The 25,519-nt window shown below is 38.3% G+C and overlaps 1 protein-coding gene across 1 annotated transcript in view; it reads left to right on the top strand.

Moving 5' to 3' along the window:
* Positions 1–25,519, top strand: part of Dtwd2 (DTW domain containing 2) — a 48,879-nt gene that overhangs the window by 6,850 nt on the left and 16,510 nt on the right. The window contains exons 2-4 of the mRNA XM_051200974.1: positions 10,564–10,654; positions 13,653–13,747; positions 14,045–14,237. Coding sequence (XP_051056931.1) covers positions 10,564–10,654; positions 13,653–13,747; positions 14,045–14,237 — 379 coding nt within the window. The remainder of the gene's footprint in view (positions 1–10,563; positions 10,655–13,652; positions 13,748–14,044; positions 14,238–25,519) is intronic.

Here is a 25,519-nt window from a genome sequence, read left to right as displayed (position 1 = left end):
AGAGCTCAACTCGTTCTTCAGTCATATCTCTAAGTAAACACAATTCAGATGTTGTGTTCTGCACATGTATCTTTTATGGCACCTTTTGCTAAGCAGGACACTGCTTAGTATAAAGATGAATGGAAGCTGGCTGTTATCTATCACCAGGAGTCTCCAGAAGAGAACACACAAGGCAATGATTGTGCTGCAGTGTGAATGATGAGATTGAGGAGTTCAAAGCGGGGAGTTCACTGCTTCAAGCTTCACAAGGAAATTAAGCTACTCTTCGTTACCAATTTTTTCCCCCCACTGATGTTTCTATCATGAATTTTCATAGCTCTGCTCTAATGGTAGCTGTTTCCCAACTTGCATTTTATAACAGTCCAACTTCTAATATCTGGGGCTACTCACTTTAATTTTTTTCCTGGAGATCTGTGCTTGAATTTTAGGTGAAGGGGAGGGGTTCAAACGCCTGAGTATACTGCCCAAAGGCTTGCAGCTGAATCCCCAGTCTACGGACTTGTGTCCTTTTCAGCCACTCTCTCTGTTCATATCCCCTTCCTGTTAGTTAGTACTCTTCCTCCTAGAGAGTTATTTTTATGTTTGCCTTTTTACCTTCATTCTGTTATTTTCTTTTTCCCCTTTCAGACTCTCTTCCCTTTTTTCTCCTACTCTATTTCAGCAGGGTCCAACTTAATTGCCATGAAGGCAGATTCTGTCCTTTCTGGTTTTTTTTTTTTTTTTTTTTTTTCTAAATTTGAACTGACTACCCTCTTCCCTCCCCTCTCCCTTCTCCCTCTCTGTTCTTTCTTTCTTTGCATATATGTGAATGTGTGTGCATATTTGCGGGTGTGGGTGTGCATGTGTTACAGTGTACGTGTTAGAGGTCAGAGGTCAGCCTTGGGTACATGTCCTCACCTTCCCCTGTTTTATGACAGGGTCTTGTTGTTTGCTGCTGTGTAGTCAAGGCCTGCTGACCTTCACACTTCAAGGCAACAGGCATGTAAATAAAATCAGGAAAATAAAAAAACCTGAAATTTTAAAATATAGGCAGTTTTTAGAAAAGAGAAGAGGGAGGAACAAAGGGAAGTGTTTTCTAGTCCTTTCACTCTGTGCTGGTCTTTGGAAGATCACTTTACTTTTAACCTTTGACTCCTTGCTGGTGAGGATGGATGTTCTCCCTTTAATTAGGCTGTGGGAGGGAACATGGCTTCTGCTGTATGTGTACACAGAAGGAGGATGCACGGGGCCTGGGTTTGATCTTCAGTACTAGGAGAAAATAAAGAACAGTTTTTTTTTTTTTTTTTTTTTTTGGGTGGGGTAGGGTGGGAGGGAGAGAGGGCATGTAGATTTAAAAAAATTACTCAGTCATTATTCAGTATCCAGTATCTGATAATGAATGCCTGATGGCGTATATAAAATTGCTTCCTTTAGAAAATTAAATTTGGAAGAAAATGTGTAAATATTATTTAAAAAATTATGGAAGTATAGAAGCATTTGTGAAGGGGACACTGATTATTTTGCTGCTAAGACAGCTACTTCCATCTCTTTATCATTTCAATGCAAAAGGGGTTTTGTGTAGTTGTGTGGTAGTTTGAATGAAAATGTCTCCCATAGATTCATATGTTTAAATACTTGGTCCCCAACTGGTAGAATAGTTTGAAAGGCCTTGTTAGAGGAGGTGTGTCACTGAGGGCAGACTTTACCCTTCCCATTGTCTCTCTGCCTCATGGCTGTGTTTCCAAATGTGAGTTTCAGCTACTGTTCCAGTGCCATGCCTGCTGCCATGCTCCCTACAGCAAGCTCAAACCACAAGCTCAAAATAAAATGCTTCCTTCTGTGTTTTGCCCTGGTCATGGTATCCCTTCTCAGCAATAGAAAAGTAAGGAAGACAGCTTTTATATATGCCATCTCTGGCTGAAGGGCTTTTGGTTTACCAGGCGTCTGGCCCCCAAAGACCTATTAGAACACCACTCACTAAGGCTTAAAAGTTATGGATCTGATAGGAAGAACAAACTTGTCTCCAGGGCTCCAATGGAAGTCTTTTTGGATCACATACTATAGATGGTTAAAAAATTAATATGTATTTCTAATACATATTCTTATCTATAATTATATCTGTTTTATTTACTGATACTACATATGTCTCATAAGCATATATAAAATTGATATTTAAGCGGAAGAAATATGAGGAAATAATCTGTTGAGCATGTTTCCCAATAATGATAGTAAAATGTCATTTATTATTTTAAAATTATGTGAGGTCTACTACAACCAAGAGTAAGATGTGAGTCCACAGTGCATATACTCTTAGTTATTTCTCCACTGCTTTAGGCATGCCTTCTAGGGCAGGTGTTTGAAACTCTCAAGATACTTACTCTCCTTGTAGAGTTTTTACTTCTCTTACAACAGTATTTTTTTTTTTTTGTCTTAAAATATGTTTTTAATTGAAAGAGTATTTCTACATCACCCCTCACCCTTTCCTCCCTCCAGCCCCTCCCAGGTACCTTTCCATTCCACTGCCCTCCCACTACGAGGTTCATAGCCTCTTTTTCTGGGGACTGACTGCTCCTGTCCCCACAGGCCGCTCTCCCCTCTCCCCTCCCCTTTTTCTCATTCACTTTTCCCCAATTTAAAAAAAAAAAAAAACCTCCATGCATGGTGTCTTTATCTCGAGTGTTGCTTTTTTAAATTATAACATCCATGAGCTCACACTAGCTCAAGTAGACTAGGTTTCCAGTACTTGATTTCTCCCCTGTCAAGTATGCCTCACCGCTAATTAGACAGCTTACAATAGTAATTTTTTCTTTTTTTCTGTTTTTCCTCCAACTAAAGTCAGCTATGAAAGAATTCAGTAAGAAAAACAGCTTCAGGGGGGACTATTAAACATGAAACAGTCATACATGGAAGAGGTTACCTATGTATGAGATGAAGATTATGTTAGACATTGGAAGACAGCAAGGATAGTAGAGAGCTGGAGGGATGGCTTGGTGGTTAAGTGTGCATGCTGCTCTTCCAGGGGACCTGGACTTGGTTCCAGTACCCATAGTACCACCACAGGGCTCACAGCTGCCTTAACTCCAATTCCAAGAGCTCTAATGCCCTGTCTGGCCTCTTTGGCACCTGTAGGCAGATCACATTCAGATCACATGCAAACATGTGCACACTCATGAATAAAAGTAAACAAATCTAAAAAACAAAACAAAAACCCAAAACAGCAGAGGGCACTGTGGGATTTAGTTTTCTAAAGCCTGTCTTAAAAATGAGAAAGTTGTTGCCAGTTTTGTGTGTGCTCTGTTGTAGACTTTAAAGTGGTAAAGAGTTGTGGAATTCTTTACTTTCTCCCACTTTGAGAGTATTAAAAAAAAAATTGTTGTGCTTTGGAAAATTTGAGTTAAACTATTTTTTAGGTGGGTTTACATTTGTGTTTCTCTAGTGAGTAAAAATAATAATTCTAAATCTATTCATATATTTTTAAAATTTACTTACATAAAAATCAGTACTGTAATAGGAAAAAGCTTTCAGTAAATATTATGTGAGGGACTTAATTGGGTTTTGAAAGATGTTTTTGTAGGTACTCACATCTCAGATCCATGTCAGGTGTAACTGCATTAGCTCACAGGCTGTCAGAGGGCATGTGCCTGGAGTGACAGGTTACCCTGGTACTACACCACTAACTGAGGAAGCCTGTCAGTCCATGTCTGACATGTGCCCTGCATATTCATTCCTGCATCTCTAGGGAGAAACAAAGAAAACATTTATTTCACTCAGTTCCCTTAGGGAAATTCCTTGTAGTTTCCTTTAAAATTTAAAAATGTAATTAAAATTTATTGGGTTATTTAGATTTTTAAAGAAGATAAATCCCAATGAGTGGAAAAACAGGAATGTGTTCACAATGCATTAAAAAGGTAGTGAATGGAAAAATTTGGCTCTTTGGTCATAGGTACAGTGTATATTAAAATAGGAATTTATTGAATTTATTAATATATTGATACAGCCATGAATTTTTGTTTAATGTATTATCCATCCAAAATATAATATAAAATAACCTTCAGGCTTAAGTTTAGATACAGAGTTTTTTTTTTTCTTTTTTTTTCAGCTATTTAGAGTGAAGATGGTTACTGTGCACTTTGTATTTATTAAGAGATAGTTTAGCCAGGCAGTGGTGGTACATACCTTTAATCCCAGAACTTGGGAGGCAGAGGCAGGTGGATCTTTGTGAGCTGGAGACCAGCTTGGTCTACAAGAGCTAGTTCCTGGACAGGCTCCAAAACCACAGAGAAACCCTGTCTCTGAAAACAAAACAAAACAAAACAAAACAAAAAGATAGTTTAACAGCTGAGCAGTTAGTCCTCATTACAGCATGCACTGCAGAGAGGGAAAGTATCTCAGTATAAAGTCACTCACTACATATAGCATATATAGAGTTGGTCAGCTGTAGTTTGGGGCTGGAAAGAAGGCTCAGTTACTGAACTACTTGTCTTGCAAGTGTGAGAACCTGAGTTTGATCCCTAGAGCCCCTAGAAAAAGCTCACTGTGGTAGGGAGTGGTGGTGCACAGCTTTAATTAATCTCAGGTGGATCTCCGTGAATTCGAGGCCATCGTGGTCTATATGGGGTTCTGAGGTAGCTGGGACTACATAGAGAGACCCTGTGTCAGAACAAAATCAAGCAAGCAAGCAAGCAAAACAAACAAAAAAGCAACACCCCCCCCCAAAGCAAACGTACAAAAACACAGCTAGGTATGTTGGCACATGCTAGTTTCAAGATGGGGGTAATGGAGATAGGAGGACCCTGGGGCTTTCTGGCCAAGCAGCCTACTTGGCAAGGTACAAGTAGGTAGAGAGCATGTCTCAAAAATAAATGTGGATAGTTCCTGAGGAATGATGCCTTAAGTTGTCAACTTGCTTCCATATGCACATGTATATACTTGCATGTGCACCTGCACACATATGTGTTTATACACATTCACACAGAAGAACTATAGTTAGTAATTAGATTAGGTTACTATAGACTAAGGTTAAATACACAGGTAATGACGTTTTATGAGGTTATCAAAGCAGAAGACTGAAGCAATTAATTTTAGCTTATACCACACAGTGTTTACTCAAAGTGCTTACTGTTTTCTTCAGTAACAGTTTTGTCTCTTACATCCTACCATTTATTAAGTTGGTCACAGAATATTCAAACAGAGACCAGAAATAGGGTTTCATTTAGAGTAGAAATGAATTATTTAAGTATTGTAAAGAACATAAAGGAAGTACGAAATATGATGTGTAAGAAAATGAAGGAATGGGATAGGAAATTGTGTAGGAGGAGGAAAGCATCCCGGTGTGGATGTAAGAGGGAATGTGCAGATATTCCTTCATACACTGAGTGTTGTTTGAGGTCCTGCTATGCAATTATCAACAAAAAAAGAGGAGGCCCGACCTTGTTGTCCTGTAGCTGACACTAGTGTAGAAACAAAAAATGAAAACCAAAAAAAAAAAAAAAAAAAAAAAAAAAAAAAACCAACCCTGCATTATATTAGGTTAATGTGATCTCCAATAGGGATCAAATATATGACGGGAGATCAGAAAAAGAGGAAGAAAAGCGATAGTAGGAGAGTAAATGGATTACTTTAGAGTAGTATATTGGAGTAAAGAAGATAAAGAATCAGGTCCTGGAGATAGGTGGGGTTAGTGAAACATTCTGGAAAATAGGCAGCTATAGCTTGCCTTCCCCTCCTAGTTTTTCTAGATTTCTCTGTGTAGCCCTGGCTGTCCTGGAATTCACTCAGGAGACCAGACTGGCCTTCAACTCAGAGATTTGCCTGTCTCTGCCTCCAGAGATTAAAGGTGTGCACTACCATTGCCTGGCTACATGCCACTCTTGATGCCAGAAACATACAGGACAAGATCGACAACTTGCATGAGAGCACGTCAAGGTGCTTCTTTTCTGCCATAATCTTTGTGACAGTTTGGTGTAGTGATCTGGCTCAGATGCAAGGTGATGTGTTCCACACAGCACAGCTCTAGATGAACAGCTCATACATTTAGCAAGTTTCTAAGGTGCCATTTTGGGGGAGCCCAAAGTATGGTGTCCTTTATAATTTTCCAGGTACTATGCATTCTATCAGTTGTGAGTTGTTTTAATCATATGCAGGGTTGCCTAGTGATAGAGTTGTCAGGGCAACTGAATTGGTTGACTAGGAAAGGTCATTTTCGTGAAGAGAAAATGGTTTCATTGGCTTGTTCCCTCACTGTTCTTTTGTTTGTTCTTCGGTAACTGCTTCTTTAAAAATTCAAAAGGCTTTGACAGTCTTCAGATGCAGGAATGGATAAGTAGGTAGCATTTAGATAGGAATGAATTCAAGTCTTCAGTGGGAAAGAAAATGCTGAAGAGGTGCATGCTTATAGAGAAGTGCATTAGTATCACCCACCAACCTCCACCTTGTCAGAAATACAAATTCCCAGGGCTACTCTGTCAGAATCTGCATGAGGTGATCGGTGAGGTGATTGCTAGGCTCAGCAGTCTCCTCCTAGGTGATGGTGATGCAAGCTGATAGTTGTGATACCTCAAACACCAAGCAAGAAGTAGAGAGCCTAAAGTCCATCCCAGAGACATACTTCCTCCAGCAAGACCACACCTAATCCTCTGAACAGCCATCAGCTGGGAACCAAGTATTCAAATGTCCAAGACTTAGTGGGGGACACCTCATTCAAACCTTCACATATCACTTCCTGGCCCTGTAGTTTTGTAGCTTAATCAGTCTCAATTATCTAAAAGTCCAGAAGTACCAGTAAGAGTTTAAGGAAGTGTAAACGACTATAATTAATGAGTGAATCCAGTCCTGTGAAGAAGAAGAAATAGTTGCAGACAAGGAGTGTTCTAGAGAATAAGCATAGTTCTGGTTAGACACCATCCTTAAAGTAATGGACTAAGTAGTATACAGATTGATAGCTTAAATTGACCAGAGATCCAACCAGTTCTGGAGAACCAGTTTTATTAGTAGAGTTTTGTTTGTTTGTTTGTTTTTTGTTTTTAGAGACAGGGTTTCTCTGTGGCTTTGGAGACTATCCTGGAACTCACTCTATAGACCAGGCTATCCTAGAATTCACAGAGATCCACTTGCCTCTGCCTCCCGAGTGCTGGGATTAAAGCCATGTGTCACCAACACCCGGCTTTATTAGTAGACTTTTAGAGCGTACTTGGTAAATGTTCTTAATGGTTCCATGGGAAGATAACTTGATTTTTGTATTAGTTGTATTTACTATTGAAATTTTCAGAGCTAAATTTTAAAAAGGCTACAATATTTTGGTTCAATTTACTTTTTATAGAATTAGTCTCATTTAACATTTTCACTGAGTTCTTTGAGGGAGTGTTTATAAAGGGCAGTTTGAGTAAATCGATTTCACAATGCCACTAAAGAATTTTAGTGATGCCGAAGATTTTAAAGATCTAAAAGTACCCATAAGAATTGAAATAAAACCTAATAATAAATGCTCACATCACAACACAGCTGATGAATGATAATTTTAAAAATGCAGTGTAATTGGTGATTCATCTGCTAAAGGTCTGAAATGAATGTTCACTACTGTGGTAGCCCAGGATGCTATAATAGGACTTTTTAATCTATAAAAATTAGTGTTTGTAGAACCATAGCTGTTCTTTGACCAAAATTTGTATATGTGTATTAAAAATTTCCAAATTAAATTCTACCTTACCTGTTGGAGTATGGTTAGGTTCTAACTTTAAATTGCCTGATGTTATGCTGAAGAAACAAATTTTTATTTGATTTTTTTCTTTGGTCATCTGAGTTTATGTTTTTGATAAATTTCATGTGAAGAATTAAATCTTAAGGTTTTTTTAGAATTTGAATGTTATCCTAGTTCCTTTTACAGAAAGAATTTTTTCTTGTCAGTATTTAGGCATTTTACTGGCCTGCCTTTGGAGTTCTGACAAGATACACCCTCAGCTGCTACTATTAAGAACACCACTTGTGCCTATTAAATACATTCCCTTTTAAAAGGGCCCGCCCACCTCCCATCCCCCCACTCCCTTCTTCTCTCTCTCTCTCTCTCTCTCTCCCTCTCTGTTTCTCTGTCTTTCTTTTCTCTTTCCCACTGCTCCTGTCCTCAGAGGTGGATCTCTCCCCTTCCCCCTTTTAACGATCCTATTCCCTTAATAAACAACCCCTCCATTTGAACTCTGTTGCTTGGCATCTTTCTTGAGCTGATTTTTAAAAATTACAACACTTGTCACCAATGTAAGTCTGTTTATAGTCACAACAGGACATTCAGCATGAGATAAGACAGTCATACCAGATCATCTCAAAGGGAGCTAGAAAGTGGGTGCATTGTTTTTTTTTTTTTTTTCTTTTGGTCTCCTTAAGGTTAATTGAAGGAAAGAAGCTGGGATTGTGTGTGTGTGTGTGTGTGTGTGTGTGTGTGTGTGTGTGTGTGTGTGTGTGTGTGTTTTAAGATTTACACATGCTGGGCAGTGGTGGCACACACCATTAATCTCAGCACAGGGGAGGCAAAGGCATTTGAGTTTGAGTCCAGCATGATCTACAAAGTGAGTTTCTGGACAGAAACCCTGTTTTGAAAACCAAATCAAATCAAAACAAACGCCCCCGCCCCCCATCAAAAACAAAACAAAACAAAAAAGATTTATGTATTTTATTATTTTATTTATTTGACTGTTTTGACTGCATGTATGTCTATGTACCACTTGCATGCCTGGAAGAGGGCATCATTAGATCCCCTGGTACTATAGTTTCAGATGGTTGTGGGCTACCATGTGGGTGCTGGGAATTGAACTTGGGTCCTCTGAAAGAGCAGCAAGTGCCCTTAACCACTGAGCTAATTCTCCAGGATTGTGTGTTTTTATCCCTGCGCAAGGTATCATCTAGACAGAACTTTTTAAACCCTTCCCTGTTGTTGTGGTTAAAGACAGTTTGGTGATTAAGAACACCTGCCTCTCTCCAGTTTTAGTTCCCATGACCCACATGATAGATTGCAACCTTTGTAATTCCAGCTCCAGAGAATCCAATGGCCCCTCTGCTTTCCATGGGCACTGCACACACGTGTATATACATACAGTCAAAAATACATAAAAATAAACTAAATAAATCTTTAAAAACCCATCTTTGTTACGTCTTTTTAACTGAAGAAAATTTTATGCACCTTCTGCATATAATATAGCTATGTATATAAACCATACATTTACTGATAAATCTCAAGAACTTTATTTTAAAATAACTCTTTAGAATAGGTAACAGATTTATCATTTCTTAAAAATGAAAGCAAACTTACATACTAATGAGATAGAAGTGTTTGTTTTTATGTAAAGAATTAAATCTTAGCTGAATATTTGATACTGCAGAACATGCAGCACAGTCAACATTTTTCAGTGGATAGATACTTTTAATTTTGTAATTATCAGTGCAAAATACTCACGAATATATAGTATAAAATGGCAAACATATGTTTGGCACTATTTCAGAAATGGTTGGAAATGCTGTTCTAATCTTCAGACAAAGTTACTATTTTTTCTAGATTTGAGACAGGCTCTCTTGTGTTCCAGGCTAGTCTCTAACTTTAACTTTCTGTGTAGCTGAGGTTGACCTTGAACTCCTGATTTTCCTGCTTTCACTTCCCCAGTGCTAGAATTAGTCACTTGCCACCACATTGCATGCTGAGATTCATTTAGTGACTTTTATGTGAGACACAGACCAACAGCTAAGATAGCACTTTTTACAAAAATCAAGCATTGTAATACAGTATGAACTTAGTACTCAAGTGCTGAGGGATGTTGATAAGGTATTGTTTTCAGCAATTAAATTATTAAGTTTCTATAAACAACAGGAAAAGCACTATATTTCCTAACATACAGTATTTGAGGTTGAGCCAGGCAGGGTGTTTTAAGGAGCAAAGGTTTGTTGGTGTTACATGGTGTAATAGCATGTGCATACAAAGTATGCATTATTTGTGTACAGAACCAATATTGCAGGGAAAACACATGCAATGCTATATGGGCATGTGCTGCCATACATACCCCAAACTCATTAAATGTTTGATTTTGTTGCTTTTTGGCCATTGCACCATCAGAAACCTTTGTTGTTGTTAGATATTTTGTGACTAACTCGCATGCCTTTATAGCCATAAGCACACTTCAAGAGGTAATTGATATTTTGTATTTCTTCTTTGAAAATTATTTATTCACTTCATTTTGACCCTTTGCTAGTTACTATTTTTCCACTAAAGACAGCTAATATTTATTGACATTCTTTAATATTAGCTAGTTTTTCTTGTGGTGGATCAAACCTATGGCCTTGTAAGTACTAAACAAGAGCTACAGCACTGAACTATAGTGTACTGCCAAGCCCAGAATTTCCAGGGATGGGGAAAATTTACTTAAATCTCTTTCATAATTTTCATATCTAAAGTGTCTCATTAAATCCATTAATGGTGTTTCATTTTGAAAGTATATAGCTTTTCCAAGTCTCTTTAGATATAAAAATGGCATAATATTGACATATTTGGATGATGTTTTATCGCCTTTAAAAAATTCACTGCCTTTCTTTGCTTTTCTTACCCTTTAGCCGGCCCCAGAAAGTGTGCTTGTGTCCATATCTACCAGTGCACCCACTCCAAATCTCCACCCATTTGTACATAATTCAGCATCCAGCAGAGGTGAGTTACAAATTTGTGAATGATATGCATTCAGGTGGAATCTGAGTGCACCAGAGAAAACGCACATGTAACATGCTCATTTCTCATAGTTGTGTAGTGTTTCAGAAAAACCATTATTCATGGTAAGGATTTGTTTTTTAAGGAAGAAAGCACAATTAGGTGGTAGTAGAGAGTCATGTGCTTGAGACAGTTTTTCATACAATTCTGCTATTGTAAGGTAGAGATTTAGTATGATGAAAAGATGCAATTTTGTGAATAAAGAACTGAGAGAAATGATTGCTTTTAATGTCTTGGCTCCCTGATGGCTTTTCTTGCTAGAGTAGATACTGACTTTGGCATTTTATTCTTACATGATGGATATGCAAGTAAAAATTTCTTTCTTTTAGGTGGCTAGAACACTTTTACTTTGTACTGTGCCATCTGTAAGGCTTTTTAGCTACCACTCTTCTGTTGAGGATTAGACATATGCCAGTGTATAGGAATGTTTATGAGTTTTGAGTCCTGATGAGGGGATGTAAGGAAACAATAGGAAATTATAAATTAGTTAATACAAAACAAGTCAGTGTGTGATGTAAATGGATTTAGTGGTAACCCAAGTGAGAACTCCTTTAAATAAACTTTGTATAGTCTATTCAAAGATATAACAAAGAGGTAAAATAAATTAGTATTTTCTGTTTTGCAAATGCTGAATACTTTCTCTTGGTTGCAAGTTATTTGTTGACAGCTCCTTTTCCAGACTTGACAGCAGGCTCTTATGATTCTGGCAACTTTGTCACTGAATTATTTTACTGCAGTTAAAATTGTAATACTGTACAACTTACATTTACAGAAAAGAATAGTACTATGGTCATAGAGGATTAAAACCTGCATTTTGGTGATATAGTTTCCATATTAGAGTGCAAATAGGGTTCTTTTTCATTGTTATGTTGCCCTAGGGTATTAGATAGCTTTCAAAATGTAGGTTTAAAGATTGATTTGTGGTGATTTTTATAATTTGAAATATATTACACTTTTTTTTAAAAAATCACAATTAATCCTCAATTTAGATGACCCATTTAAAACTGTGTCCACTATTGATGTATTTTATGAATAGATAAGTATATCCAAATTTATTTTCCCTATCAGCAAAGGGATGTTCTGGTTTTCATCTAGTACACTAATATTAGGCTGCTTAAGTGTAACTTTAGCACACTACTTTGCATAAACGGATTTGACAATTTCACGGTTCTCCTATAAACATGAGATTGAAAACCATCTGGGTGGGTTCCAAGCAGGAGATGTGGAGAAAGAAGATGTGGCAGAGATGATGTGTAGAAGTGATGTGATGGACATTTCAAAGAGTAGGTTCAAGAATATAGAAGGTTGCTTAAAAACAAGAAGTGATCTCAAGAATTAAGAAAGAAGCTTTAAAAGGAAGAAGCATTATGCTGAATTGTATGGCCTTGGGAACAACATATATTTAGCCATAAATAAATACACACACACACACACACACACACACATACACACACACACACACACACACACACACACACTGTTTATTGATTTTCTAGAACCATTATCAGTTATGAGAGTTCAGAATGTTAGCTTGTTATGAGAGGCTGTATTTGCAATCAGCATAGGACTGACCCAGACCCTCTGAACGTGGGTCTCAGTTAGGAGGCCTGGGCAGTCTAAGGGTCCTCTGACAGTGGAACCAGGTTGTATCCCTTGTGCAAGAAAGGTCTTCAGGAGCACATTCCCCATGGAGGGATACTGCCTTAACCTAGAGGCAGGAGGGAGGGCCTATTCCCTGCTCCAAATGACTTGACAGATTTTGATGATCCCTCCTGGAAGGCCTTACCCTCCCTGGGGAGTGGGTAGGGAATGGGATGGGGTGGGTGTGGGGGGCATGGGAGTATAGGAGGGAGAGGGAACTGGGGTCAATATGTAAAATAAGGAAAAACAAAACAAAACAAAAACCAGTCAGGGTTCCAGAGAAAGAGTTTCAGATAGTTACTAGCTGTGTATAGTCTATAACACTGTGCAAGTTAATGCATCTGTCTGTGCTTCAGTCTCCTCATTGGTAAACTTGAAAATATGAAATTGTAACACATTATAGGAAATAATTCTTAGAAAAAAAGGCTAAGGGTTACAATGATTGCTAGGACACTGAAGAAAGCCACTGATGGAGGTCAGCTTTGTGCTTGGGTCTTTTGAATCCTGAAAGCGCAGCCACTTCCATGGGAGGAGAATGTAAGATTTCTGGAACAGGCAGTGTTTGCACTGGGGATTGAGCATCGTGTAAGAAAGCTACTTCCCTTTCTCTCATTAATTATTTAGTAATTTTTAGGTATCATTGTGGAGACTTTTGTATTTTGGATTAGACTGTAGTATTTATTTTGTTGCTTGAATTGTTCCCTTAGGTCATTGGTAAGTCTCTAAGTTTGTGGCTCTGTCATTTGGACATGTCCCTTGTTTTATTTTTGGCGCATGTTGCTGCTTTTTTTGGTACAGAGATATAGGCTATCATCTGCAAGCTGACATGTTCAAAATAAAACTACTGTTGAGATAAAAAGCCTATCAGAATAAGTTATTCAGTGTAACACAAATTTGCATGTATTTATAATTTATAATTTATTTAGTGTATTACTAATATTTATCAATTATGTACAACAATGGGTTTCATTATGGCGTTTGCATATATATCTATTAAGTATTTTCCCACTGTCATTTCTAATGCTAACCATTAGCCTGTAAATATATCTAAATAAGTTTAAAAATGATGCTTGCATTATGCTTAATATTAATAAATTAGAGAAATGTTATTGCTTCTTAAAGTGTGGTCTTGAGTAAAAGACTTGTAAAAATATATACATTTAGAAAACAAATGTTTCTTAGAGAAGCTGCACTTTCTGTAATGCTGATGTTGACACTCAGTCTCCTGTACCTGATGAGCAAGCACTTTCATCAGTCAGTTACAGAAAAGTTTTAAAAGTGTTTTAATTTTTCATTAAAGGAAAGCAAAGTGTTGCGCACGGTCCCTCTGCTAGCAGCATGCCTGCCTCCTGACAAGTGCACAGTAAAGGTCGGCCGCCGCTTCAGTGAAGAGCGGTAAGTGAGCTGACTGACAGGCAGCTGGGAGTAGTTCCTTCCTACATAGAAGTTTCTTTGGGAGGGTTAAAAATGATGTCATTGGCCATTGACTACCAAAGCCTTGGTAGGAAGAACTGTGGCTGAGGAGGCAGTATGCCAGTCACCAGATTCAGAGGTTTCTGGTTGACCTTTGAACTGCCATTTTCATTTGATTAGGCAGATTCGTTGAGAGGGCAGCTTAGGCAGCCTCTAAGTGTAGTAAAACTTTTGTTTTCCCCACACCTAATAAAGATATCTTAAAAATTATTGTTTTAGAGATGTTGAACTTTCAACTGTTTGCCGGAACTCTGGTACATTAATATTATATCCAGGGGCTGAAGCTACTAATTTGGAAGAATTTATATTAGATTCTCCTGTTTACCCTTCCACAATCATCCTCATTGATGGTACATGGAGCCAGGCTAAAGACATTTTCTATAAGAATTCCTTGTTCCGACATCCCAAACAGGTAAACTAATACTTTAACAAAGAATAAGTACAACTGTATAATTACATGCTGTTTAGGCTTTTGGTAAATATATATATATATATATATATATATATATATGTATATATGTATATATATATGCGTGTGTATATACGTATGTATAAAGATATATATTTTATATGCTAATATACACTAATTAATATATATTCACCATATACTTTAATAATATGAATTAAATGGTATTTATGTGTATGTACTTATATATACCTATACTTACATTTGTATATAGAGAAAATTTTATATATGTTATTTTTTTTATGTGTGCAAATGATTTGTTAAGAAATTTAGTTACTTATTACTAATGGTTAAGCTTTTTGCAAGGTACTTTTGGGGTAGTCATTATCATATTGTTCATCCTTTATTTTTCATGTTAAAAGCCTTTTTAAATACGTGTGTGTGTGTGTGTGTGTGTGTGTGTGTGTGTGTGTGTGTGTGTGTGTGTGTGTGTGTGTTGGTCCTGGGGATTGAACTCAGGTTATCAGGCCTGCTGGCAAGTGCCCTTACCTTCTGGGCCATCTCCCTAGTTCTGTCTTCAGATTTGATATAATTTGTTTTAATTGTAGGTTTTGAAGTATTGAACCATGTTTGTTTTTCAGTGAACTTTCCCGACTGTTACTATTTTGTATTCAGCTGGAGCTTGGGTTTTGTATGATGTATTGAACTGAAAAGTACATGGTTTCCATATTTTTCCCAGGCAAGTTTGGAGACTGAGGTTATTCCAATTTCACAGGGTAAATTGAAGAATACTTTTCTTTGGCCTAGAATAGTTACCTATAGAATTAAATCCGCCATAAAAGTTACATGGAATGCATTGGTAAAGCTGTCTGCTCTGGTCACTTAAAAAAAGATAGCTTTTAAATCCCTTCCAACTCTTCTATGGAGACTTCAAGCTTTCTGTTTACATTTGGTATTTCTTTCTATATTCCTCTAGGGGACTCTCTCCCCCAGATGAACAGTATAAATTGTTAACAATTAACTTGTCCTCAGTGTGTTCTTTCTTGTTTCTACATACACATAGATACACAGAGACACACCTGTATATACACACAGAAACACATACACAGACATACTTTTTCTCATACATATAAAGCTACTTTATAAGCTTAATTGCAGTTATATTTTGTTTTCACTTGAGTAATTTTATCTTGATGATTTTTTCATTTGTATTTTTAATTGACATAATACTTGCACATGTTCATGGAGTGCCTACGATTCTCTGGGGGCATGTATCCATTGCTTAATGGTCAAATTAGTGTGTTGAGTGCCAGTATCTCAAGTATTCATTATCTGTTGGTATTAAGACTGTTTCCTTAAGCAGCTGTTGTTTCTTCACGGTGAGAAGATCATTCAGATTTCTTTTCTAGCAATTTTGAAGATTGGCTGTTGCTGACTAGAGCCACTGTGCAGTGTGACAAAGTGTGAGACTCCTTCATTCCTTTTCACTCTAGCTTTGTTTGTTGGCCTCCTTCCCTTCCTTTGTCACCCCCCCCCAGCCTTTGCCCATCATTATTTTACTTCTGATGATGTTATAAACTTTTTTAGTGTGGTCATATTGTACGATGTGTGACTGACTGTTTTACTCAGGATGGTGTTGTCAAGGTTCATCATGTCCCCTCAGATGTCAGGGCTTCGTTCTTCTCTGTATTTCACTGTACATATATGTTATATGTGGAAGAAACTGTCTTTCTTCTTCCCTGTATAGTATTCTTTGGGGAATTTTCTCTGTTGTGGCTTGGCTGCCACAAAGTTACTTGATTTTTTTTTTTTTTTTTTTTTTTTTTTTTTTTGTATCTTGCTCAATTTTTAAACATAGCATCACTGGGTATAGACTTTTAGACTTTTTGGTTTATAGTTTTTTTGCTTTCTGAGGTTGAAATATTTCACTTCATGTTTTTGGCTTTTTAGAGTTTCTGATATAAGGTTTGGTTATTGTGATGTTTCTGTCTTTGTATGTGACTTGACAATTTTCTCATTAGCATTGTTTTGTTGTATTTTTGACATCTTGACTATGATAGATACATCATGGAAAGCTTTTCTCCAGTCAGGTCTATTTGTGGTTCTTTTCCTATGTTTTGATGTGTAGTTTCTTTCTCTAGATTTGGGAATTTTTTTCTGCTATAATTTCATTAAATAGGCTGTGTATTTCTTTCAACTTCACCTCTGTTCCTTCCTTTATCCCACAAATTCTTGGGTCTGGACTCTTGAATATATCCCAGACTTCCTGGAACTATTGGTTGTTATAAGTAATTTTGTTCATGTTTGTATTTATGTATGTCTGTATGTATGTCTGTATGTATATGTGCATGTATATCCCAGACTTCTTGCAAATACTGGCTGTTTTAAGTAATTTTGCTCATCTGTACATACATGCATGAGCAAAATTACTTAAAACAGCCAGTATTTCCAAGAAGTCTAGAATATATTCAAGAATATATACTCCCCCACCACACACATGATTGTATTAGTTCCTCAGCCTTGTTTTCCATCCTTAAAGTTCATTCTACATAGTCTTTTTTGTTGATGCTTTTGATGGAGTTTTTATTTGATTAATCATTCTTTCATTGCCAGTATTTCTCTTGGGTTCTTTTTCATTGTTTCAGTCTTCTCAGTTGAACTTTTCTTCCACATTTTGATCTTTTTACTCTAATTTGCTAACTATTTCATTCACTTTGAAGATTGTCTGTCTCACCAGGGTTTTGGGTAGGTGTCTTTAGTTTGTGAATCTTTTTGTTTGAATCTTCAATATGGGCATTACAGTGTTTTGTTTTTGAGTAGGACTATTAATTCTTTCTTAGATATTCCAGCTATCTCAGCAAGTTTTGGCTTCCAGTATGAGGGGGCTGGGAGTTTGGATATAGGCTGTGGTGGGTAGTTTAGACATATTCTTTTTGTGGTGTTTTGCATGTTTGTGGAATGAATTTATCTTATATTTTTAACTTTCTCTTATTTCAATTCTCTTTGTTTTTTGTTTTTGTTTTGTTTTGTTTTCCTGGGAGTCCTTCAAGCAGAATGTATTCACTTAGATTTTGTTTCCTGCAGCTATTTATGGTGGGGTTGCAGTAGTGTCCCTCACTCTTATTCTTTGCATGTTGAGCTGTTGTGGGTCTTGGTTTGATTGTCTTCTACTGTAAGAAGATTCTGTGTTAAGTGTTTAAATATGTACTTATGTATGGGTATGGCAGTAAGTCGTTAGGAATCATTTTAATGTTATATCCATTCAGCAGAATAATAGTAGTAGGTTTTCCCATATAGCTGGATTTACTTTCTTTTCTTAAAATAGTGGTATATTGCACATTGAAGCGTGAACTTTTTTACTGTCTGCTACTTAACAATATGACAATCATGAACTGAAGTCATGTCCATTTTATTTCTGATTTTAAAGGAAGTATGAGTGTTAATAATGGAAAGTGATAGTCATGTCTAAAATTGGCACTTCTGCACACTGCCTTTTGATTACTTATATTTCAGGTATGAATGATGTTTGGGAGCATTAATTACATGAATATTTAGTAATATGGAGTTATGGCTGACTTCCTGAGAGGAACCTTCCTCAATTATCCTGTGACATGTTTTTATGACTTTTCTGGATTATTTTTGTTTTTTTTTTGTCTTGTTTTTCTTTTCTTCCTCCCTCCCTCCCTCCCTCCCTGCCTCCCTTCCTCCCTCCTTCCCTCCCTCCCTTCCTTTCTTTCTTTTTTTCTTCAGACAGGGTTTCTTTGTGTAGCCTTGGCTGTCCTAGAACTATCTCCATAGATCAGGTTGGCCTCATATTCACAGAGATTAGCCTGCCTCTGCATCCAAGAATGCTGGGATTAAAGCACTGCCCAGTTTGGAAATTTTTTCTTTTATTTATGTATTTACTTTTTTGTTTTCACACCCTGACTGCAGTTTCCTCTCCCTCCTCTCCTCCATTTCTTCTTAACCCCCCCCAACCCTTGCACCCCCAGTCCACTCCTTTTGTTTCTTAGAAAAAGGCAGGCCTCCCATGGATATCAGCCAGCCATGACATATCCGATTGTAGTGAGGCTAGGTACCTCCTCTTCCATTAATGTTGGACAAGGAAGGCAACTGGATAGGAAGAAAGGGTCCCAGAAGCAAGTAACAGAGTCCCAGATAGTGGTTTGTATTCCTTTTTTCTTTAACTTTTTTAACTTTTTTAACTTTTTTTTTATTCTTTGGGGGTTTCACACCATGCATTCTAATCCCACTTATCTCCCCATCCATTTACCCTCCTTATCCTCCCTCTGCCCTTGCATCCTCCCCCCCTAAACAAAACCGATTTAAAAGAAACCCCAAGCAAAACAAACAGAACAAAAGTAAAAACAAACATAAAAAGAAGAATCTTATTGTGAAGGTTGTACCCTTTTCTTCTCTCTTTTTAAAATTTAAATTAGAAACAATCCTGTTTTACATATCAGTCCCAGTTCCCTCTCCCTCCCATCATCCCATGCCCCCTACCAACCCTCATCCCACCCCTTTTCTAGTCCCCAGGGAGGGTGAGGCCTTCCAGGGGGATCTTCAAAGTCTGTCATATCATTTGGAGCAGGGCCTAGGCCCTCCCCCATGTGTCTAGGGTGAGAGCATATCCCTTTTTGTGGAATGGGCTCCCAAAGTCCATTCCTACACTAGGGATATATACTGTTTCACTACCAGAGGCCCCAGAGATTGTCCAGGCCTCCTGACTAACACCTATGTTCATAGTGTCTGGGTCAGTCCAATGATAGTCTCCCAGCTATCAGACTGGGGTCCATGAGCTCCCCCGTGTTCCAGTCAGCTGTTTCTGTGGGTTTCTTCAGCCTGGTCTTGTCCCATTTGCTCATCACTCCTCCCTCTCTGTAACTGGATTCCAGGAGTTGGTCTCAGTGTTTAGCTGTGGGTGTCTGCTTCTGTTTCCATTAGTTACTGGATGAAGACTCTAGGATGGCATATAAGATAGTCATCAGTTTCATTATCAGGGAAGGGCATTTAAGGTAGCCTCTCCACTATTGCTCAGATTGTTAGTGGGGGTCATCCTTGTGGAACTCTGGACATTTTGCTAGTGCCAGATTTCTCTTTCAACCTATAATGGCTCCCTCTATTATGGTATCTCTTTTCTTGCTCTCCTCTATTCTTTCCCCAACTCAATCTTCCTGCTCCCTCATGTCTTTCTCTCCACTCTCTTCTCCCCTTCTCTTTCTCCTAATTCCCTCTCCCCTTCCCCCCCCCCATGTTTCCAATTTGCTCAGGAGATCTTGTTCTTTTCCCCTTCTCCGGGGGGACCATGTATGTCTCTCTTAGGGTCCTCCTTGTTTCCTAGATTCTCTGGTGGTGTGGCTTGTAGGCTGGTGATCCTTTGCTCTATGTCTCAGAGTTTACCCTTTGTCCTTTCATTTTTATTTGCAAATGTTCACTGGTCTTGCTGCTGCTACACTACTGATAATGGGCCCTCACTGGGGACTCCTTTTGGATATCCTGTTGTTGCCCTGTGTCTTGGAGATCCTGTTGTTTTGAATTTGTAGGTTTGTTCCCTTCACATGCTCCAACTGTTTATAGATTTGGTGGATGTTGGCGTGGGCCAACTCATAGCCCTGGTTCTGGAGCTTGGTGGTAGCTGGGTTGGTCAGCTCACTAGCTTTTCCTCATCTTCACTCCCCAGATGAGCTCTTTAGCACTGCCTGGGCCAGCTCATCCAATGTAGCATGTAGCAAGGAGTCCTGCTCTTGGGCCCTCAGGTCTCCTCACTAATATCACCAGCCTAGTATAGACTCTGTAGTGAGGTTATTAGTGGTAACTCTAATGAAGATTTATAATGAAAAGGAGCAAGCTGGGCACCAGGAAGTGGAATGGAGCTACCAGTGGTCAAGGAGATAAATGGATTAAGAAATGGAATGAAGCTAATGACCTCAGGGCAAAATCCCACAGTTTCCAAATTGTAAAAAGGAATTAAAGAAAAGCTTAAAGCCAGGTTTGGTGATGTATGCCTTTTATACCAGCCCTTGGAAGGCAGAGGCTGATAGATCATAGTCAGTGAAGTAAACCATTGAAAATAGAAAGCTGGTGAAGATGTAATTGAACACAAGGGCCATGCTCCAGTCCCAGCAACCAGAAGAACTTGGCAGATTTGGCCATGTGGTTTTGAGTTTAGAGTTAAGGAGAGAGGAAACGGGTTATAAAATTTGTCTTCATACTAAGGAAAGCTGCTGAGACCAGCCATATGTCAGGGGTGTCTCTGAATAGAGACCTAGAGAGGTCATAGTGTGAAGCTGTGAAGATGAAGCCTGGGTTGCCTTGGAGACCCCAACATGTTGGAGATACCAGAAGTATGGGATACCTGCTGAGGAAAGTTGCTAACTAGTCCAAGAGAAAGAAGTGTGTTGCAGTCAACAAACCTGAAAGGAGTTAGTGATCTGGAGAATGATTTGACATCAGACGTGGAGATGCAGAGTTTTCTCAGTTGGTTTTCAGTCTTGCTTTGGTCCAGTGTGTCCTCACTATGCTCCCTTCCATAAGGTTTGGAATGGTGATGTGCCATTATATGGTGGAAGTATGTGATCTGAATTTTGACTTTGATTTTATAGGGGGTTACAGTTAAGAGATTTCATGAATCCCAGAAGAGACTTTGAACTTGGACTTTAAAACATTGTAGAGACTCTGATAGACTATGGAGACTTTTGATATTGTACTAAATGCATTTTTGCATTACAGTATTGTTTGAAGCTTTTTTTCCATCCTTTTTTATTTAAATTAGAAACAATTTTATTTTACATGTCCATCCCAGTTTCCTCTCCCTACCATCCTCCCCTGAAAGGGTGAGGTCTTCCATGAGGGATCATCAAAGTCTGTCACATATTTGGGGCAGGGCCTAGGCCCTTCCTCCTGTATCTGTGCTGAGGAGTATCCCTCTATAGGGAATGGGCTCCCAAACTCCACTAGGGACAAATACTGATTCCACTGCAAGAGGCTCCGTAGACTGCCAAGGCCTCCTAACTGTCACTCATGTTCAGGGGCCCTGGTTTGGTCTTATGCTGGTTTCCTAGCTGTCTGGCTGGGGTCCATGAGCTCCCACTTGTTCAGGTCAGCAGTTTCTGTGGGTTTCTCCAGCCTGGTCTTGATCCCTTTGCTCATCACTCCTCCATTTCTACAACTGGAATCCAGGAGTCCAGTGTTTAGCTGTGGGTGTCTGCTTCTGCTTCCATCAGCTACTGGATGAAGGCTTTAGGATGGCATATAAGGTAGTCATCAATGTCATTATCTGGAAAGGGCATTTAAGGTAGCCTCTCCACTACTGCTTAGATTGTTAGTTGGGGTCATCCTTGTAGATCTCTGGACATTTCTCTCGTGCCAGATTTCTCTTTAAACCTATAATGACTCCATGTATTAAGGTCTCTCTTTTGCACATTCATTCAACAAGGACATCTGTTCAATTATGTTCATAGCAGCATTATTTTAAAATAGCCAGAACCTGGAAACAACCTAGATGCCCCTCAACCAAAGAATGGTTAAAGAAAATGTGGTACATTAAACAATGGAATACTGCTCAGTGGAAAAACAAAACAAAACAAACAAACAAACAAAAAACACCAATGGAATCTTGAAATTGTCAGGCAAATTGGTGGAACTAGAAGAAACCATCCTGAGTGAGGTAATCCAGTCACAGAAAGACAAACATGGTATGTGTTCACTCATATATGTATATTAGACATAGAGTAAAGGATTACCAGGCTACAATCCCATACCTCCAGAGACACTAGGAAACAAAGAGGACCCTAAGAGAGACATACATCATTCCCTGAAGTGGAAAGGAACAAGAGCTCCTGAACAAAGTGGAAGCATGAGGGAGGGGAAGGAGGGAGGAGAAAAGAGGGTAGAAGAGGAGGGGAGAGAAGAACTTGAAGGATTAGGAAGATTGAGTTGGGGGATGAATAGAGGAGAGAAAAATATACCTTAATATTGTTACAAGCTTATGTGGCCAGGGAATGGAATGTAGTGCTTTGAAAGAAAATGGCCCCAAAGGAAATGGGGTTGGGATAATAGATGTTAGACCTGAAGACATTTAATCTGTGCTTGGCTTCTACCTTTTAAATGCTCTTTGAGACAATAAGAAAAAAAATCTGTATTAGCAGTCTAATTGGCTGTTTATATTGGTCATGTTGTTTTATTTTCATTAAACTTATACTCATTAAATTATTTTTATGTTATATAGCATCATTTAGATCATTACAATTATATTTTGTTTTATAATTGTGTTTCTGCAGTCACTTAATGTATACTTAGTTTATTGTTCAGTATTGTGTTGCTTTTGTGTTTCAGTCACAAAACACCTGACCTTAAAAACAAGGGCAAAAAAAAAAAAAAAAAGATTTATTCCAGGTCCTTGGTTTCCTGGTAGGCTGAGCATCATGATGGCAGGTGTGTGTGTGTGGAAAAGGCTGGTTCTTAATAAATTAATTGTGTAATATTTTATTAGTAGCATGAAAATAGCTTGCTTCAAGGTTCACCTAGGAGACTACAATTAATTTTCAAACATTAATTTTACTCTGAGGTTTTCTGTAGTTGACTTACTACTTTTTAATTTGATGGTGGTTACTGTGAAATGCTTTTAATTTTCTACAGGAGTGTTAGTAATACTGTTTTGTGCCACCCATATTGTTCTTTCTAATGCCTGTGTGTTGGTTGTCCTGTTTGCCTCTTGCTGCCTGTGCAAAGAGCACATGACACAGCAGGACTGAGACTGCTCAGAAACAGGCACTGATGGAAACTTCCCCTGATATAAGTGGCTCTCTGTGCTCTGGCTGCTAGTGCAAAGTGTGCTAACAGACATGCATCAGTTTTCCTCAGGGAGTCTGGAATTACACTATGTGTGAGGCAGAAGGTGTGTACATGACTGGCCTCTAGCAAGAACTGTGGACCCGGCATTTCTAAGACGCTTACCCTGTAGCCAATAGTGCGCACACTGACAATTCACTGATGCAGGAATTTATTATGGCTTTTGTTATTATTATTATCACTGGGAGAGCACTCCAGATACTTCATGTGTGTCTTCATGCGGACCAGGCCTCTTGGGTCTTTCTGTTGCCTTTGGTTTGGTTTCTTTTGCATTAATAATTCTCAGTCATAACTTTGACTGTGGGTTTTTGTTTGTTTGTTTGTTTGTTTTAATTTTTAGCTCTGTCAAGTCCCTGAATCTTTGAGTGGTTGTGTGGACCCTTAGAACACTGCACAATAAACTTCACTGAAACTTTGTATCTCAAAGCACCAGCTGTTTTACAATATCCCTCCATCCAGTCATAATTCATTATGCTGTTGACAGAGCTCACATTGAGATTTTCATCACATGGTTGATGTGGAGTAGAAGGTCAGGATAGCTTTTACAAAAGCTGGCACACTGGCAGGGAAGGCTGGAAGATGGACTGTTGGTTGGAATGCATACCTGCAGCTTTTACAATATTAGCACCTCAGATGCCAATTAAGAAATAGGATGACTCTGACTAGGCAGATCATTTATACATTTATTTTATATCCTGGATTATTTTGTATTTTTATTATTAGGAAGAACAGTCATAGTACTGAGTTCTCTATATTCACATGTATATATGTCATATGTAAGCTGGCTATTGTAAGCGAGAACACTGAAATCACTGAACTGGACCACCCTGTGGGGAGAAAGGTTTACTGGTGGATCAGACTGCCAGGCTGTCTCTCGGGTGAGGTGGGGGTCTGAGAGAACAGTAAAATTGTGGAAAAGCAAGCAGTCAGCAGCGTTGTGATCTGTGCACTAACACAGGTTGTTCAGATCACCTGGGAACTCGATGCCCTTCCCTGAGGCAGCTGACCTTTGGAGGTGTATAAAGGAGGTGGTGGTTTTCCTGATAAATAGAAACCCACCTTCTGTTTCCTCAGTAGCAATCCTGTTTACCTGGTCAGAGGTGTCTGTTTAGAACACTGCCTTTTGGGTAATTCCTTTAATTTCTTCCCCAACTATCTTTTTCAAAATCTTTAGGAACATCTTTTCATTCTTTGAATGATTCTGTGTTCATGTTATTTATATCTTTGGTTGTTTTATTAATAGATAACATTCTTTCCTGGTTCTGGTGTTTCTAAGATATGAAATGTTCTGATTATATAGAATGCCTATTTTATTTATTTATTTTTTAAAAAAAATCTCAACCTTTCAGATTCATTTTTTATTTAGAAATAAAAATCTGGCAAGTAGAATTAAGGGCTAAAATGGTCCATAACTTTTGTTTTCAAGAGTAACTATGAAGTGATGGGAGATATCATTCTGTATATGTTTCTCATACTGGTTTAATGAATAAAGCACTGTTGGCCAATAGGAAAGCAAGATAGGCGGGTCTAGGAGACAAGGAGGATTGGAGGAAGTAGTAAGGAGTCAAGATGGAGAATCTGGAGAGAATAGAACCGCTAGCCGCCTCTCGCTGGTAAGACCACGTGGAAATACATAGAAATGGGTTAATAATTAAGACAGAGCTAGCCAATAAGAAACTAGTAACTGGCCAACAGCATAATATCAAATACAGAGTCTCCGTGTGTTAATTGGGGCTGGTGCGGTGGCGGGACAAGACCAGGCGGCAGGCAGAAAAACCCTACTCCTTACAATGAAGAAAATAATTCTTTTTTTTCTTATTTTACATATCAGTTCCAGTTCCCTCTCCTTCCCTCCCTCTCTCCCTCCCTCCCTTCCTCTCTTCCTTTCCCTGACCACCCTCCTATCCCATCCCCTGTCCCACTCCATAGGGAGGGTGATGCCTTCCAGGAGGGATCAACAAAATCTGTCAAGTCTTTTGGTGTAGGGAATAGGCCCTCCCTCCTGCCAAAGAATTCTTTTCATAGAAAAAATATATGTTGTTATTACTAAAAATTAGCTTTACTTAAATGGAAACATTTCCAACATGTGATGAGTAGTATTTTTTGTTTTCTCACTCATTTGTAGTTCTTGAAAGTACTTATAGCCTTCCCTCTGAATAACATGGAGACTCTTCAAGCCTTATACACATTATAGGTATGATTTGATCTTTTCATGTATAAATTCAGTGTGCCTGTGTGTTGATTTATTTATATTTAATACCTGTGTTTGTATCTTAGTATTTGTAGTGAAGTGACAACCTTATGGAGGTATTGTATTACTATGTTAGTAATTTCGCGTAAATTTTATTTCATTCTTTAAATTTGGAGGAGGTATAAATAAATACTACTAATAGTTTCATAGCATTATAAGTTGAAAACTCTGGATACTTAAGCTTGAA

Source organism: Phodopus roborovskii, unplaced genomic scaffold (genome assembly GCF_943737965.1).
Source record: "Phodopus roborovskii unplaced genomic scaffold, PHOROB, whole genome shotgun sequence".
Lineage (NCBI taxonomy): Eukaryota > Metazoa > Chordata > Mammalia > Rodentia > Cricetidae > Phodopus > Phodopus roborovskii.
This window is presented reverse-complemented; position numbering and strand designations above follow the sequence as displayed.